At 36.1% G+C, this 17,346-nt stretch overlaps 1 protein-coding gene across 5 annotated transcripts in view; it reads right to left on the reverse strand.

The window, feature by feature from the left end:
• Positions 1-17,346, reverse strand: part of LOC126412848 (uncharacterized) — a 309,701-nt gene that overhangs the window by 25,683 nt on the left and 266,672 nt on the right. For all 5 annotated transcript variants that reach the window (XM_050082699.1, XM_050082700.1, XM_050082704.1 and 2 more), the window contains one exon: positions 14,581-14,705. In XM_050082699.1, the coding sequence (XP_049938656.1) occupies positions 14,581-14,705 (125 nt within the window). The remainder of the gene's footprint in view (positions 1-14,580; positions 14,706-17,346) is intronic.

Below are 17,346 nucleotides of genomic sequence, written 5' to 3' on the forward strand. Positions count from 1 at the left end.
AAAATCCTTCACTAGAGCTTTGACTATCTATCATAATGCCTGGAAATGAGGGACATTCTACCCACAATCCTTTCCACCACTCCTAAAGTGGTGTTCCAACACCCGCCCAATGTATACAACATCCTGGTCCTTCCCTATGCCACTCCTAACCCCTTGCCATAGCAATCATATCTCTGTGGAAGACCCAGCTGCAAGACCTGTCCGATTCACCCTTCCAACTTATCCTACTCCTAGTCCTGTCACAGGCTTGTCCTATCCCATCAGAGGCAGAGCCACTTGCAAAAACAGCAATTTTGTATACCAGACGTACTGCAATTTCTGCGCAGTATTTTATGTGGGTGAGACCACTGATGAGTTGTCCAACAGATTGAATGGCCTCCACCACCAAATTGTGGCCTAGAGCAGAGTTGACCGTCTAGTGGCGGCACATGCTGATGACCACATGATGTTCAATTTCAAAGGCTGCTTCAGAACCTGTACCATATGGCTCCCTCCTCCCAGCACCACCTTTTCTGAACGACATAGATGGGAGTTATCTTTGTAATACATCTTTTGGTTTTGTAATCCTCCTGGACTCAGTTTCTGCTAACCCCGTGCACCCAAACCCTCTATCCAACAGGTTCCCTTTCTTTGTCCTGCACCCTCTCCCAATCCACTCCTCCATGTCGTTTTCATCATTGTCATGTATGACATGAGCCCTTCAGCTCTGGTGCTTGTGTGTTGCATCTTTGTCCAGGACTCCTCCTGCCTCCCTCTGAGCAATCACTGTGTGTTTAGCCGGCACAATGTAGCAGCACAGGTGTGTGTGTGTGTGTGTGTGTGTGTGTGTGTGTGTGTTTTTGCATGCTGCTACGTGGTGAGTTGTGTTCTTTACTACTGAACACATTTTGCCAAAGATTTCTATAACATATTTAAATGCCCATGTTTTATCATCATCCTATGCTCCCATCTTTCTGCTTCACTAAGCATTAAGCAAATCTACTAAAGGTTCTACTCAGCTCAACACATCGATTCTTTAAATTATCCATGGTACAAGTTTCCAAAGACTGTTAGGACTCATTTTTGGTGAGAAAATCAATTATTTTCAAACAAGAAATTTGAGGAACTGACAATTCCCATTCTCCTTTATGTACATAGTGGAAGTAATTAAGGAGAAAAAAAGACATTCATTGTCAGCAGAGGAAGTTTCTGTGATGAAGGAATTATTATGTCGAAAATAACCATGACTGGGGTAATTCAAATGGATCTATGGATAAATACCACCTTCAGTCACAAAATTAATTTTATTTTAAATTATACACAATAACATTTCTTACCCTGTGTCTCCATCTTGAGATGCTTTCACTCTTACAGTGTTTACAAATATTGTTGTAGGTGCTGTCCTGAATCAACAAAAACAATGCCACATCAAGCAGATACAAATAACATTATGATAAAAAATAGATTATTGTTACAGGTAGATGTCTTTCATACCAGTGATATGTAAAGTGGCAACACAAAAACAGAAAATAATGAAGTGTAACACAGTGCTAAATAACACTTAAGGGGGGAAAAAAAGACATTCATTGTCAGCAAACTCAACATAAAAGTTTGTGTATAATGCCGTGACTCTTCACGATTTCCTGGCAGATTTGTTCAGTATATGGCTCTTGGGTTTGAAATCAGTTCACAATCCGCAAAGCCCACAATATTTCTTTGACACAACTGCTCAGCATCGTAAAGCTGCTGGCAAGTAGCAACAGCCAGTGTCCCCACTACAATGGACTTCTTGTGGAAGCCTCATCTGAAAGTCATGCATATATAACTCAAAGAAATATAGGATTTACAAAATGTAACCTAGCATCTGACCCAAGAGCCATGTATTCTGTACAAAAATGATTCATAAAACTGTTTAATACTAGGTCTACAACTTTGCTTCTGCCGTTTCTTCTTGAAGTTCGGGGCTTTATTGTGAAAACTTACAAAAAAAAATTATGATTCATAGTATTGCCGATTGCTGGCCACTACATTCTCCCACCTTCTGGGTAGCATACAAATCCCGTGGCGGAAGAACTGGGCATCTTTTGTGGGGACCCATCAATCAATTCCATTTTGCACTTGTTCATACGATCAAAAGTGCTGGTCAGCAGATTGTATGCCACTGATCGAAAAAGGTGTTAGTCAGAGAGAGCAACGTACGGAGAATACGGTAGGAGGAATAAGACTTCTCATTTCAACATTTCCATGTCTATTTTGACGGGTTTTATGACATGGGGTCGAGCACTGACCTGTTGCAAAATTACCTTTATGTGTCTATCACTGTTTTGTGGCCGTTTGTGTTTCAGTGCAGGCTTGAACGCATCAACTGCTTTCAATAATGATGTCCTGTGACTGTCTTCATCTATTTCAGTAGCCACGAAAATGTTCTGTCTTCCCCCACCATGCTGGTCTTTGACATCAAAATCACCATTCTTAAGGCATTGAAAACATTCTCTGCACATTCTTCCAATAATAGTTCCCTCACCATTGGTCTTACCCAGCATTTTAAGAGCCACAGCCACAGATTTCTTCATATTAAATCAGAAAATTAAAACTTCCCACAAATGGCGAGAAATGGGTACATAAGTTGATGTACTTACTCAAGAATAACCTTATGATGCAATCCCAAATCGACTAATATTTTTATGGCATTATTTTTACAGATTCCTAAGCTTATTGTATTACACCTATGACCATCAACCTGAACCCCATTTGCTGCTACTGCCGTCTATTGCAAAACGGCAGGAGCAAATTTGTAGACCTAATACATTTGTGACTCTATTCTCTGAAATGAACAGGAGTATGATACCCTAATACATAACAATTTAGTATCCTCTGAAAGTTTATAACTTTCAATGTAGCAGTTTTATAACATCTTCGGACACAAACTTTGATCATTGGTTTGCTGACATGTAATGTTATATTGTGTAGTATCCTTAAGTGTTGTGATTTAGAACTATGTTACAATATACTATTTCTGGTAATACATAACTCTATCCACAACAATAATCCATTTCATCATAGTTCCCTTTATATTTACTCTATATAATATTTTTGTCATCAAATACAAGAAACCACAGAGGGACACAAGTTGATGCTTATGAGCCAAAGCCCTTGAAAATGGATCCACAAAGTGTGAAATATTATTATGTATAACTTAAAACAAAATTATTTATAGATTGTAGGAGGAATTTACAAGTACATTCACAAAAATGTAAGTACACGAGTTTTTGTACTACCAGATGTAGTAGGTTCCTAATATATTTTTTCTTCTGTGTTCAGCAGAACTATCACAAAAATAAAACACTTGACTATACATTCTCTGATGCTTTGTTTCTCTGATTAGTAAATTCTCTCTGTGATCTACCACGAAAGTCTTGCTCATTTCAATATATTTCTTTCTACCAACTTTCTTTTTAGGCATCCTTCTACTTTAGTTTAATGAGTTGCATCACGTCAACAACAGTTCAACATATAATCTGGTGTCTCATGAGTATACTTTTACAGGAATCCATATGTATGAGATTAAAAATATAACAGAAAAGAAGCAAAGTATTCGTATACTTACCTTAATGGAATACAGCACAGACATTATATTAAAACTTATATGATCTAAAGTACAAGAAGTCCCCCAAAAATGACACAACATCTTCAGAGAGCAACATAATATGAATATGATGTCCCATTCAACATTTTACTGGGACTGAGTGAGGTGGCACAGTGGTAGGACAGCAGACTCACATTTAGGCTCAAAACAGTTCAAATCCACATCTGGCCACCCACATCTAGATTTTCATTGGCTTCCCTAAATTGTTTAAGGCAAATGCTGGGACTGCTGCTTTCAAAAGGACGCAACCTATTTCTTTTCCAATACCAGCTTGCACTCCATCTGCAACGACCTCATCCATAGGATGGTACACCCTCAACTTCCTTTTTATTTTGCAGTAAAAGGAAAATGTGATTATCAACAACATACTTAATGGAATTATAGTGGAGCAATTACTCCAATTCTTCATTTGTCTTATTTAACACCAAATAGCCATAAAAATATTTTTATATGTAGTACCAATGAAGAGGTAATAAGCACCAGAATATGAAATCAAATATTCCCATCTGTCAGTCTGAGCAGAAACACGTAAACAAAGGATACTGTAGTTTTGTTAACAAATTAATAAATAAAAATTACACAGCTGACAAGTTTGGCAATTATGCGTGTATAATACTTGTGATTCAAACTGATGTAATAAGTTCAATATCAAAATCCAAAACAGTTACTACTACTGCCAAAGTTGGTGCAGGTGTAAAACAATGAATTATTAGCCAGGACTGTACTTCCTACCAAACATATTTCCAGAGCACATTTAGTCTTGTTTTCCCTTAAAACAAATAAGGAAAAATTTGAACAAAGGCAAGGATAAGGGGTGGGTAACTCCTAAGATGAAAAGTATATTGTGTTAAGAAGAGAGAGCTCTATGTAATACTGTGAACAAGTATAAGTCAAGATGTGAAACAGTATTACCACCAATATAGTCAAATCCTCCACTCTGTTATTAAAATCACCCCTCACTTATGTAGTATGCTCAAAACATAAAATACTGACAGAATAAGGCAAAAACTATTTGAATCATTTAACAAGAAACAGAACAAAACTAGTCATTCAAATTCAATGAGAACTTCCTCACAGTGGCTACAAACACTGCACCAAGTAAAAAACAACCAAATACAGAAATGTGAAGACACTGCATATATCACCAACAGACATTAGCTTCAGAAAACATAATGTAACTGGATAGATAAAAAATCTCCTCACTAAGTGGTAGCAGGAGGATACATATATAAAAGCTATTACAATTTGCAAGCTTTCAGAGCCAGTGGCTCCTCCTCTTGGCAGGAGGAGGAGAGGTTTAGGAAAAGGTCTATTGGGAAAAGTCGTCCAGAACCTCAGGTCAGGGAATACTTACCAGACAGGATGAGAAGGAAAGACTGATTGTTGGTGACTGCACTGGAAGATCTCTCCTTCCCATCTTATCTAGTAAATCTTCCCTGACTCAGAGTTCTGGATGACTCTTATGAACTCTATCCCTTTCCCTAAATTTCACCAGTCCTTCTCCTTCATCCCTCTTCCTTCCCCTTCTACCCTTCTCCTGGAAGAAGGAGCCACTGGCTCCAAAAGCTTGCAAATTGTAATACCTCTTATGTATGTATTCTCTTGCTGCCACTTGGTGGCTGCATTTTTTTTCCTATGCACTTACATTATAGTTCCAATAATTGATTATTTTCATTGATCTACACATTAGTTTCAAACATATGATCCCTTAGGAGATAGCAGAATTCATCATGTCACCAACGAATAGTGATTCTGGTGACTAAGATGGTGTTTCTAGCAGAATAATAAAATCTTGAACTGACTTGATTGGATTACCTTAAGCTACCTTTGTAATCAGTTAATGACTTTGAGTATATTTCTTAATAGACTTCAATATGCTATAGTAACATCCACCTACAAAACTGGAGATAACAAGCCAGCTCTTATTATATAGAGCTACATCATTTCTGCCAATTTTTTCAAAAGTGTCTGAGGACAACAAAAAATTATTTTGTTAGTATATTCTGTGAGTTTGTCAAAACCATTGACTGCGTGGATCACAAAGCTATCAATAAATTCACTTGAGGCTTTTGTTCCCTTAGAATAACCTCTCACTGTGTTGACCTAAAGGTAAGAGTATTGCCTTATTTTACAGATCTACAGTCCCTATTGTCTTATGCAATTATCTTATGGGGCAATGCAACTGAAGCAAATAAAAGTGCTTGTTCAGCAGCAGAAAGCAGTTAAGAATACTTTGTAAAGAAGGTAAGCACACATCTTGCAGCCTTTTTAAGGAACTTGGAATTCTTACACTATTATCACAATATATTTACTCCTTAATGGTTTTTGTCACTGACAACAAAAAATCAGTTTCAAATGCGATAGTCACAGAACACAAAAAAATGTTTATGTACACTCTGCCTCCTTGTCCAGGATACAGAATGGAGTTATGCACTCTGGTGGTAGTATATTCAACGACGTGTCACCTAACGTAAACTAAGAAAGTGGGAATCTCTACCAATTCAAACCATACCTCATTAGCTAATCTTTCTGTAAATTATCCAAAATCTAGATTCAGGGACAGAAAGATTCTGTAAGCCACATGGTATGAAGCAACGTTTGCAGTATGACAAGTTATAATGTATTATAAACAGGATTTAGTATTTACAGATACAAAAAATATTTTCTTTGACAAATACCACTGTGATCAAGTCAATGTCAAACTACTAATAGCCAAGATGAGAAAATTAATTGAAAACAATAAACCCAAAAATAAAGCAAAACCTGCAATTTTAAGTGACATCGGGAAATCCTGGGTCTTTTCTGAAATGTCACAAAATTTGGGATTTTTCATGTTCCTGCGTATAAAAATTGTAAATATGAATGCTGTAATTACATTTTGACTTTTTTTCAATTCTGAGAACTGCAAGAACCCTAAAATAATGGTTGATTTTATGAGTAAAGAACTAAGATTCTAGGTGTAATGTGAAAGAAATTGCCTTCCAGTATCAGTTTTAGTTGTCAATGTGATGTAGCCCAGCACTTTTGCACGACCTATCGTACAAAATATGGCACCTTTCTGAGAGATATTTACACCTGATATTTCTGTAGTACGGAAGTAAAATAATTAAAAACACCAAATGGGGCACTTTGATTTTGTGAACACACAAATCATCATGACAGTTATACCTTTCAGTCTAACCAAGGTCCCAACCTACACAGCAGATCATGCTGTCACCACAAATTTGATACAAAAAATATCAAAAATAATATTGAATACCAGCTGAAACCCAGATAAATGACATCACGAGTTCTGCATTGTGAGTGGCTGATGAAAGAAAACCGAGTGGGTGAGATGCTGACTTATGTGTTTGTGAAGTTACAGTGCTGTAATTTGTGATTTTTGTATTTATAATAGCATACTGCAAAAATATGCAGTTTAATTAATGCAGGGCATTAAATATCTACAGATTGGCAAGCAAAAATATATGAACATTTGACGTCACCAGGTAAAACATTAATTGTATTGCAAGTTAAAAATAAGACTGTCTCCTCATGATGCGAAAACAAATTTTTGATGCTTTTTAAATAACATGAAGGCACAAATACTTCAGGTAGAGTGAAGGAAACACGAAATCCACTGGGACGCACTATCAAACAAAGCTAACTATTCTTATGGTCATAGATCCATTTATTACTTATGTGTTCACAGTTCTAGGTTATTTCTTCTCAGCCACAGGATGATAATGAACTCAATTAATGCTAACATGGCAAAGAATATATTGTCTGTACATAGAATGGTGGGTCTCAACCAAGTAAGATATTGTGAAAGGCTACAAATTGCTTCATAATTTAGTGGAAAAGCAACTTTCCATGTCTGCAGGATATGTGGACATTGTCAAATGTGTGATGTTGTGCTGAAGGCACTTTATTTTCCATGATCAAAATTAGATCTGTGATGGCTACTTTACATTGTAGTGAAATATGATGGATCAGTGGCATAATGTCTCAGAAGAGAACTTTGGCAATGCTTTCTTCTGAAAAACTTTCAACAGTTAGTTTTACTTTAATTGATTGGATTTAATGGGTTGAGTATAAATGATTTGTTCTTTACTAATGTAAATAAATTAGATCTGTTATGTTAATGAATATGTAATTGATAAGAATAATTTCATTTTCAACATAACGCTGAAAAACCATGATATAAGACAAAAGAAAGAACACAAGGTTCTTCAGGAACTAATACCATAATTCACAAAAATATCTCCAAAATCGGCAGAAAATAACTACAAAAGTGGAATAAAATAACACTGATATAACCCATAAAATAAAAACTATTTTTTTCTTTTCCTTACTATTAGAAGATAAATAGCTATATAATAAAACTGAGGAAACAGCAGCCTTTTTTTCCAAAATAGCAGCTGCTTTACTTATTTACTTGGTTAAATTTCATTGGCATTAAGCATGAATAGCACTGAGCAGTATAGTGATACCTCATTGTTTATACGGCAGTCTTATGTTAATGAAGGCATCACCCCCCCCCCCCCCCCACACCAATCATACCAAAAGAGAAGGGAGGGGGACAGGGGGGAATCGCAATTTTTATATATATATATATATATATTAAAAAAAAAAAAAAAAAAAAAAAGCACCGGCCAAGTACATACAAAAACTCAGAAGTGGAAGATTTGTCCAGATTGTAAAATTTAGTCAATTATGGAGCCTACAGGGTTTAGAATTAGAAGCCTTTCCATGAGATTGCCATAAAAGGAAACTATGGGAAGTGGTGAAGCATTAATTGGAAGAATTATTCATCCACAAAGGCTGACATACAGGAAACACAGCAAGGAGGAAACTAGGAAAGATTCATGAGACAATTTATTGAAACATAATTTGTTAACAATCAAACCTTTTGTTTAAATTTAAGGCTACAGTCACTTAGTATCTATGCAGACAGAATGATTTGGTTTGATTTATTCATACAGGGATCATCTCACAATGGTATAGGATTTGTCATCACAATAAAATGAAAATAAACAGCCCAAACATATACATTCACATAGAATGTATGTTTTCATGAAGGTAGGAGATGTGTCTTATAATTTACAAAGGTGAAATAAGCTCAAATACTCCCAAGGAACACTCATTCAGTAGATGATGTGATCTGTGGAAGAGACAGGGCCACCAGGTACCTGCGACTGTGGAACACATCATCCGCCACACACCGTCAGGTGGCTTGCGGAGTATGGATGTAGATGTAGATGTAGTTAGTTAAGACATTGCATGAATCCCAACATGTATGAACCATATGATGACTTTCACTAAACTAAATAATATTACAACAGAATGGCGAGTGGCTGGATGTTGCAATGAGATACAGATTTAGGTGCTTGGCAGGATGTTGCACTGAGGAACACATTTAGGTCCTTAGAACAAACTCAGCACTGCATTTCAGAGCAGCATACCTCAGAGGTTCTTTTTTTTCCCCCCCTTGAGGAATTCATCTGATGAAGGCTGAACACTAAGAAGCTGCGACTATGTAACTCACGATAATTCAGCATAACAAGAGGTAATCCTTGTCCCCATGTCCCCTTTCTCTCTTGTTAGTTTGTAGAAGTGTTTCTTGAAGATAGAAAAATATTTACAAAGATTACACTGCTTACATGATAAAACAAGTGAATCATAGGTTTGGTGATTACGAGGTGAGTACATATTCAGCATTGAGCAAGGATATATTAATGAGCAATGTTTGCTTAGTATGAGCTAAAATTCCAGACAATACCAAGACACACAAATGATATTGTCAATGTATGACTGAACTCTTTGGGCACTGCATTTAGCCCTTTGTCATCCAAGGTGATGTTCAAAGATGTTGAAAGCAATGTAAGTGAGATGACACAGGGTCATGAATGTACGGAAGTATATGGTGATGTGGGTGTAAGATAATAAATGTACTTCAGAATGATAAATTCTTAGAATGTATTTAGCAGTGGTATACAATCAAACTGAAGTCTTGGGTGTAACTATTACAAACTAGTTTCCATGTATGGTTTAATGACACAGTGTTTGTGATTTTTGTGGGGAAAAATCAAACATAGAATTTATGAGAAATAGAAACTCCAGGTAGGAATATTAACAATGTAGGAAAAGATAGATTGCTACTTACCATAAACATGACACATTAAGTTGCAGACAGACACAATTAAAACAGACGTACACATAAGCTATTGGCCACAGCCTTCAGCAGAAAAAGAGATACACACACCATTCATTCAGATAATCAAGCACAACTCCGGCAGCTCAGCCTCGAATTGCTGGAGCTGGCAGTCATGTGCGTCAGGTGTGTCTGCTTGTGTTAATTAATTGTTTATGTTTCTCTTTTCCTGAGAAAGATTGTGGCTGGAAGCATATGTGTAAGTGTCTTTAATTTGTGCCTGTCCACAACTTAACGTGTCGTGTTTACATTGTGTCATGTTTACAGTAAGTAGCAGTCTGTCTTTTCCTACATTATTAATTTATGAGGTAAGTAACGAATACATGAAAATTTGGAAATCTGATCTCTAGACCTATGAGATCAACTCCTAACGTTACTTTGTGACATTTTAACTGAACGTGCAATGAAAACAAGGGAAGGGTGAACAAAGAAAGGAGCAGGTAAAAAAATACTATCAAAAGTGGAGACAGAAAAGCGATGGAACGTGAGAAGTGTATGCAATTAGGAAATGTGTTTTTTTTTTAAGTGTCAGCAGTTGTGAATAAAGTGTTTACACATATCTAATTGTGATGTAGCTGAATTAAGAAGTCCTTCAATTCAGTCTTGAGAGTGCGTACAGACTTACGGTGGGAGGCCTAAGTGGTTCAATCACATAGCTGACAAATGTTGCCAATAGCTGGTGGCAATATTACCCAATATACTCTTTATAAGAAAACAAATGTCACAGAACTATATCTACACTTCTTTATAAGAAAACAAATGTCACAGAACTATATCTACACTGGGAATCATAACAAGCACATGCCTTTAACACTTATATGTGGACACAACAAAATAGTTCATGGATGAACAATGAGAAGTCGGTGTCCAATGGCAACGTACCCATTGGACACTGACATCCAGCTGTTCATCTGTGAACTATTTCGACATGAATTACGCCAAGAGAAACTGAAGAATCGCATGTGGATATGATTTGGCAGCTGCTGAACTAAAAGTATTTTGTACAGATATGTTGAAGAATGAAGAAGCAAGATTGACAGAAGGAACTCCTGGTATGATGAATTACACTATTAAAATGGGACTTCCCTGTTCCAAACGTATGCAATGAATGTGGATGAATGGTGTTTGTTATTAACAGGGGCCAAAGAAAATAAATGTTCAGTAAGTGTTCAATACTGAAAAAAAATTTGAGAATAAATTCAATAAAATACGCAAATACTTCTTGGTAAAAACACGAATAAAAAATTTCATTTGATGATCAAGAATAAGAACGTGTCAAAAAATACATCAAAATGAAGCTCTTACATGACTGAAAAAAACTAGATTTCACTGAATAGTAAAAGTTCCATCATGACAATATGACGCAATGTTGTACTCTCAGCTATAATATGTTATAGGTGCTCGATTCTGCAAATCTTTGATTTTTAAGCTCTTTACTGATACACAGAAAAAAATGAATCCAGTATCTTTTATTACATGCTGCTATAGAACTGACAGTGAAATGATAGTCTTGTTGAAAACAATACCTCTTTGCCCCTGTTGGGGTAGGGGTGGGAGCTGGTAATAAAAGATGTAGTAGTAGAAAATGTAGTAGTAGTAGTTGCCCCTGTTGGGGTAGGGGTGGGAGCTGGTAATAAAAGACGTAGTAGTAGAAAATGTAGTAGTAGTAGTAGTAGTAGTAGTAGTAGCAGCAGCAGCAGTAGCAGTGTTTCCAACAAAATGAGAAACAAAATAAAAAATATAAAGATCTGCAATATCCAAATCTGCATACAATGATTTGATACAACAAACAAGAATTCTAGGGAAACTAATAATAAAACTTGGTTGTGTCACACAGCTATAGGCTGCAATATTATGTTCTACATTACTCTGTTGTGGGTATATTAAAAGCTCCTGTTGTTTTGCTTCCATATTTCCATCCTTTCTGAATGCCCTTTTTTACTTAATCCAATCCACCTATCCTTATACATTATAGAGTCAACAATAAGAAAACATAACAAAGAAGTTTCTCCAAATCAACAACTTGATGGCCTGCTTACAACATCTAGCAAGATTAGTAGGGATAATGTTTATTGTTTTATTTCTTTACTATCTACTAGCCATTAAACACAGAAATCAACAGCTGCTGACATGAACGATAAAAAATACTTCCTTTCCATGGTAACACATGGGAAAACTAATGTGGCATTTCAAAAAAATCACAGTAAATTTTGAAGTTAAATATGTTTTGCTGAATATATTTTGTAGAGCTAGTAAAACTTACTGTTAAAACATCAGATAGCCTATGAAGGAACCCACATAGCTTGTAATTTACAAAACTAGTAGATTGTATATTGGAGTAATTATTTGGCACATGTAATTTGCAAACTGGATTCACTCAATTCTTGTGTTTCACTACACTCATTCATACGTAACACCCCCCACCCATTTCTCCTTCTGAGATGGCTGCCAATTTTTATTGTGTATATTTTTCTTTATGTGTAAATTAATTTCTTCATTTCTCATTTTATGTACTAGCTACAAGAACTGATTATTACCTACAACTGTTGCACCAGCACCAAATCAGAACATTTCTCTTTTTCTCTTTCTACAGATTCAAATTTCAAGATTCTATTCAGGCTTCTCATAATACTGTTTCATGCTTCCGAAGTTCATTGCAAAAATTTTATTTGTAACTGTATGCAGTTATGTTCTGATTTTTCTTGTTTTTATGAGTCACAGTGAAATATTAAACCACCTTTTGAGCTTCATATTTCATGAATTTATGCCAAATGCCATTTTCGTGCAGGTGTAATCCAAGAACACCAATTCTGATAAACTTTTAGGATCATTAAAATTATTGCATTAATTAAAACACTGGGAACTTCTTTTTTATAAGCAACATTCCGTTTGAAAGATACGAGGACCTCAACTTTCACTACATAGATTTATCTTAGTATATTAATCTTTTCACTTGTTGCTTTGGAGCACAAATTTAGTCCCCAACAAATAAATTCTAAATAATAATAATAATAGATTTTCTTGTAATAATATATTTAATTAACAACAGCAAATTTATACAAGCTTTTCTTACACTGTTTGTTAAAAATGAACTGCAAAGTTGCACTGTTGAACTTGTTGCAACAATGATAACTGAGAAAAGATACATAACATATGAAACATAAGGAACACACACAGGACACTGTAAGTTGATGCTTTATTGAGAATTTGCAGTACCTGCATTCCTAAAATGAAATATGAACAAAGGCTTAAATCATTAAATAGTTCAATTACTAAATCATTCTTAATTGACACATTAACACATCACAAAACTAAGCACATCTTTTTTTTTTTCTTAGTTAAACCCACAACCTTCAAACACAATGATGCTTTGATACATCACTTTCGTACTTTGTACCTTTAGCAATTGGAGCAGTCATAGCACTTCTCCATTAGGACTGCTGTAAAAAATCCGAACTTTTAGAACAAATTTTACTAAATGAATATTATTTTAAACAAACACATTTACTGTTTTGTTTTATGTTTACGGCATTCTTGTGTGGTCTGTTCTTAAAGACCCTTCATTAATAAACTATTTTCAATGGTGAAAGTATACTGAAAAAGAAAATGAAATATGCACAGCTAAAAGGCTGTGATGTGCGATGGTCTACTCCGAACTCAAATTTCAGTTTCAGCATTCCTAAAAATAAATTATGAACAGTAATTTCTGTTAAGAACAAATAATGAGAGAATATCAATCATCTTGTAATATATGTGAAAAAACTGAAAGCAAAATATCCTGCTACTGAATCAGGTCTTACAAAATAAAATGAAAACAATATGGGACAAAACTAAAAAAAATAATAATAATAACTTCTTTATATTTAATTTAATAGGTCAAAATTACAGCTACTGGAAGCCACCTCTCTTACGAACCACGCATATGAAAGGAAAACAGCATACAAAATACAAAGTATAAATACATCTAAATCAATATGGTCAAAGTTATTGGATTGGAAATAAAAACCGTGAGGGAAACTTTGTGGCAGAATGCTGTACACGTTACCCCACAATTGTAAGAGTCTATACATAAAACAAAAAGAAATTCAAATTTCCTTATTTATGAAAAAAGCTTCACTTGCAACCAATTTATGAAATGTTTTATTAAATCAATATACATTCTACAGTGTCATCATATAGGAACTGAAATACTAAAATGCTGTTTTATACAGATTATACTAAATTTACGAAATGAGTGCCCTCAATCAGCTGTAAGTAACTGACAAGGCACTAACTGTTTATCTTCCCCCTCGTAGATCTGTAAAAGAAATGACCCAATGTCTATCTTTACCAGTCATTCTCCACTATTTACACAATTTTATCAACATATCACAGAAACTCAAATATGGTGAATATGAGCTATCCATGTTTTATTTTTAATGATTAACTGCATAAAAACCTATGGTATTTAAACAAATCTTTCAAGAAAATGTGTTATTTAAGAAAATGCATTATGATAATCCAATGGTCTTTTTTTAATAGAAATGATACTACTTTTTGTGCTTGCCAAGTATTTTAGCTATTACAATTTCCGTTATTAAAAACGAAATTATCAAATTATGTCTCCATATTTTCAATGAACAAAATATTTTCAAAATTTTTGGAATAGCCCTCTATGGAAAGATGTTCCTGACACATAAAAAAATTGATACAAGTTATATAAAACAATTTAAAAAGAATGAAAAAGGATTTTTATCGACACTAATGTACCACTTGTACTCACCCCATTCCCTGTCGTGCAGCTTGTTGCTGCTGCTGGGCTGATGACTGTTGTTGCTGCTGTTGCTGTTGCTGCTGTTGTGACTGCTGTATGTTTCCACCAGTCACAGTGCCAACATTAACACGGCCCTAATGAATGAGGATGCCAGTTGTAGCAACACATCAGAAAATGGATCAAGCCACTAATTATTTCTTTCAAATTAAATTACTTGAAGAAAAAAGCAAAAGAAAAATTAATCAAGTAAAAGTAGAGTGGACTACAGGGAAGAGCCAGCGAAACTGGTACACCCGCCTAATATCACGTAGGGCCCACGCGAGCACGCAGAAGTGCCGCAACACGACGTGGCATGGACTCAACTAATGTCTGAAGTAGTGCTGGAAGAAACTGAGTCAATGAATCCTACACGGGTGTCCATAAATCCGTAAGAGTACGAGAGGGTGAAGATCTCTCCTAAACAAGACATTGCAAGCCATCCCAGATGTGCTCAATAATGTTCATGTCTGCGGAGTTTGGTGGACAGCGGACATGTTTTCCTAGAGCCACTCTGTGGCAATTCTGGATGTGAGGGGTGTCGCATTGTCCTGCTGGAATGCCTAAGTATGTCAGAATGCACAATGGACATGAATGCATGCGTGTGATCATACAGGATATTTAAGTACGTGTCACCTGTCAGAGACATATCTAGATGTATCAGGGGTTCCATATCACTCCAACTGCACACACCGCACACCATTTCAGAGCCTCCACCAGCTTGAACAGTCCCCTGCTGACATGCAGGGGCAATGGATTCACGAGGTTGTCTCCATACCAGTACACGTCCATCCGCTCAATACAATTTTAAGTGAGGCTCGTCCGACCAGGCAACATGTTTCCAGTCAACAGTCCAATGTTGTTGTTGATGGGCCCTGGCATGGCGTAAACCTTTGTGTCGTGCAGTCATCCAAGGGCACACAAGTAGGCCTTCAGCTCCGAAAGCCCACATCAATGATGTTTCGCCAAATGGTTCAAATGCTGACACTTGTTGATGGCCCAGCACTGAAATATGCAGCAATTTGCGCAAGGGTTGCACTGCTGTCATGTTGAACAATTCTCTTCAGTCGTCATTGATCCTGTTCTTGCAGGATCTTTTTCTGGCCACAGCCATGTCACAGATTTGATGTTGTACCGGATTCCTGATATTCACAGTAAACTTGTGAAATGTTTGTATGGGAAAATCTCCACTTCATCGCTACCTTGGAGATATGTCCCATCACGTGTGCACTGGCTATAACACCGCGTTCAAACTCACTTAACTTCTGATAACCTGCCATTGTAGCAGCAGTAACTGATCTAACAACTGCACCAGGCACTTTTTGTCTTATATAGGGGTTGCCGATTGCAGCATGTGTTCTGGCTCTTTACATATCCCTGTAGTTGAATATGCACGCCTATACCAGTTTCTTTGTCACTTCACTGTATGTCTCTCCAGCTTTGTATCTTCTTCTTCTTCTTCTTCTTCTTTAATGAGGACCTAAACTCTAAACATTTCTCTTTAACATGAAAACAGTAATTTACAACACAATTTTCTCTTGTTGAGTTCATGATTGTTTTAACAAAAAAGGAAACATTCCCTTCCTGTTTTCTTTTGTTACAATTGTCATATTTTGCACAGCACCTGTGGTGAATTAAGTTATCACATGGTCATTATTATTTAAAAGTTCTTAGGTTTATTTCACAGGTTTCTATAATGTGTGTGTCTTCAGGTGAAACAAAAACTAAAAAGTATATACTATTTGTTTTTTATTCTCTAAGCACAGGAGTAAGAAATAAGACAATAAAAAATACACTCAAAATATTCAGATGAGAACAGTCAGCGCTAATCAGTGATCAAAATGGAATACTGTGAGCAGGACCAATGGAAAATAAGTGTTGCTAATCTTGCATGTCGGCTTCAGGTATCCAATTTTCCTTCACTGGGAGTCAAATACCAAGCAAAAGCTTCAAGTGTCACTCAATCCCATGGGTGAAGCAGGGTTTCTCAATTTCTTGAGAGCCTTTGATACTGTTCCACACCATTGCCTAGGACACCAAATATGCACATTTGGAATATCCAAACAGATATGTGACTGGACTGGCCACTCCCCAAAGCTACTAAGGTGTCTGGTATACCTCAAGATAACATGACAGGGCCATTGCTACTCATGATATATGTACAATACCTATCAAATGAAGTTTTTTGCCGTTTGTATCTGATGCTATTCGCAGACATCATAGTTGTTTACATGGTTGCTTCATCATTAGATACTTGTTATAAAATGCAAATAAACCTACAAATAATTAGTGCTGACCCTAAACATAAATAAATGTAATGTAATACATGTAAATACAAGGTAAGATCTGATACTGTATGACTACAAGACTGACAATTTGTCATTGCAATCAGTTACAACCTTCAACAACCTAGGAGCAGTTTTCTGGAACAATTTAAGCTAGAACAACCACATAAATCTAACTGTGGGGAATACAAAAGCCAGACTCAGATTTACTCAAAGAATCCTGAGGAGGAGCAAGTCACACATCAAAGAGGTCACTGACAGAAACCTCGTTCAACCACCAGAGTGCTTTTATTGGTCACAGGTAGGTGGAAAAGGCACAAACAATTCAAGAAAGAGGTGCAAAATTTATCATGGAGTTGTTTGGGAGGTGTCAGAGTCTCAAAGAAATGTCCAAAGAACTGCATTAGGAGATTCTGGGTTACACAGTGTCTTACAAACTTCTGAGAGCCCACAT

Source organism: Schistocerca serialis, chromosome 7 (assembly GCF_023864345.2).
Source record: "Schistocerca serialis cubense isolate TAMUIC-IGC-003099 chromosome 7, iqSchSeri2.2, whole genome shotgun sequence".
NCBI classification, from domain to species: domain Eukaryota; kingdom Metazoa; phylum Arthropoda; class Insecta; order Orthoptera; family Acrididae; genus Schistocerca; species Schistocerca serialis.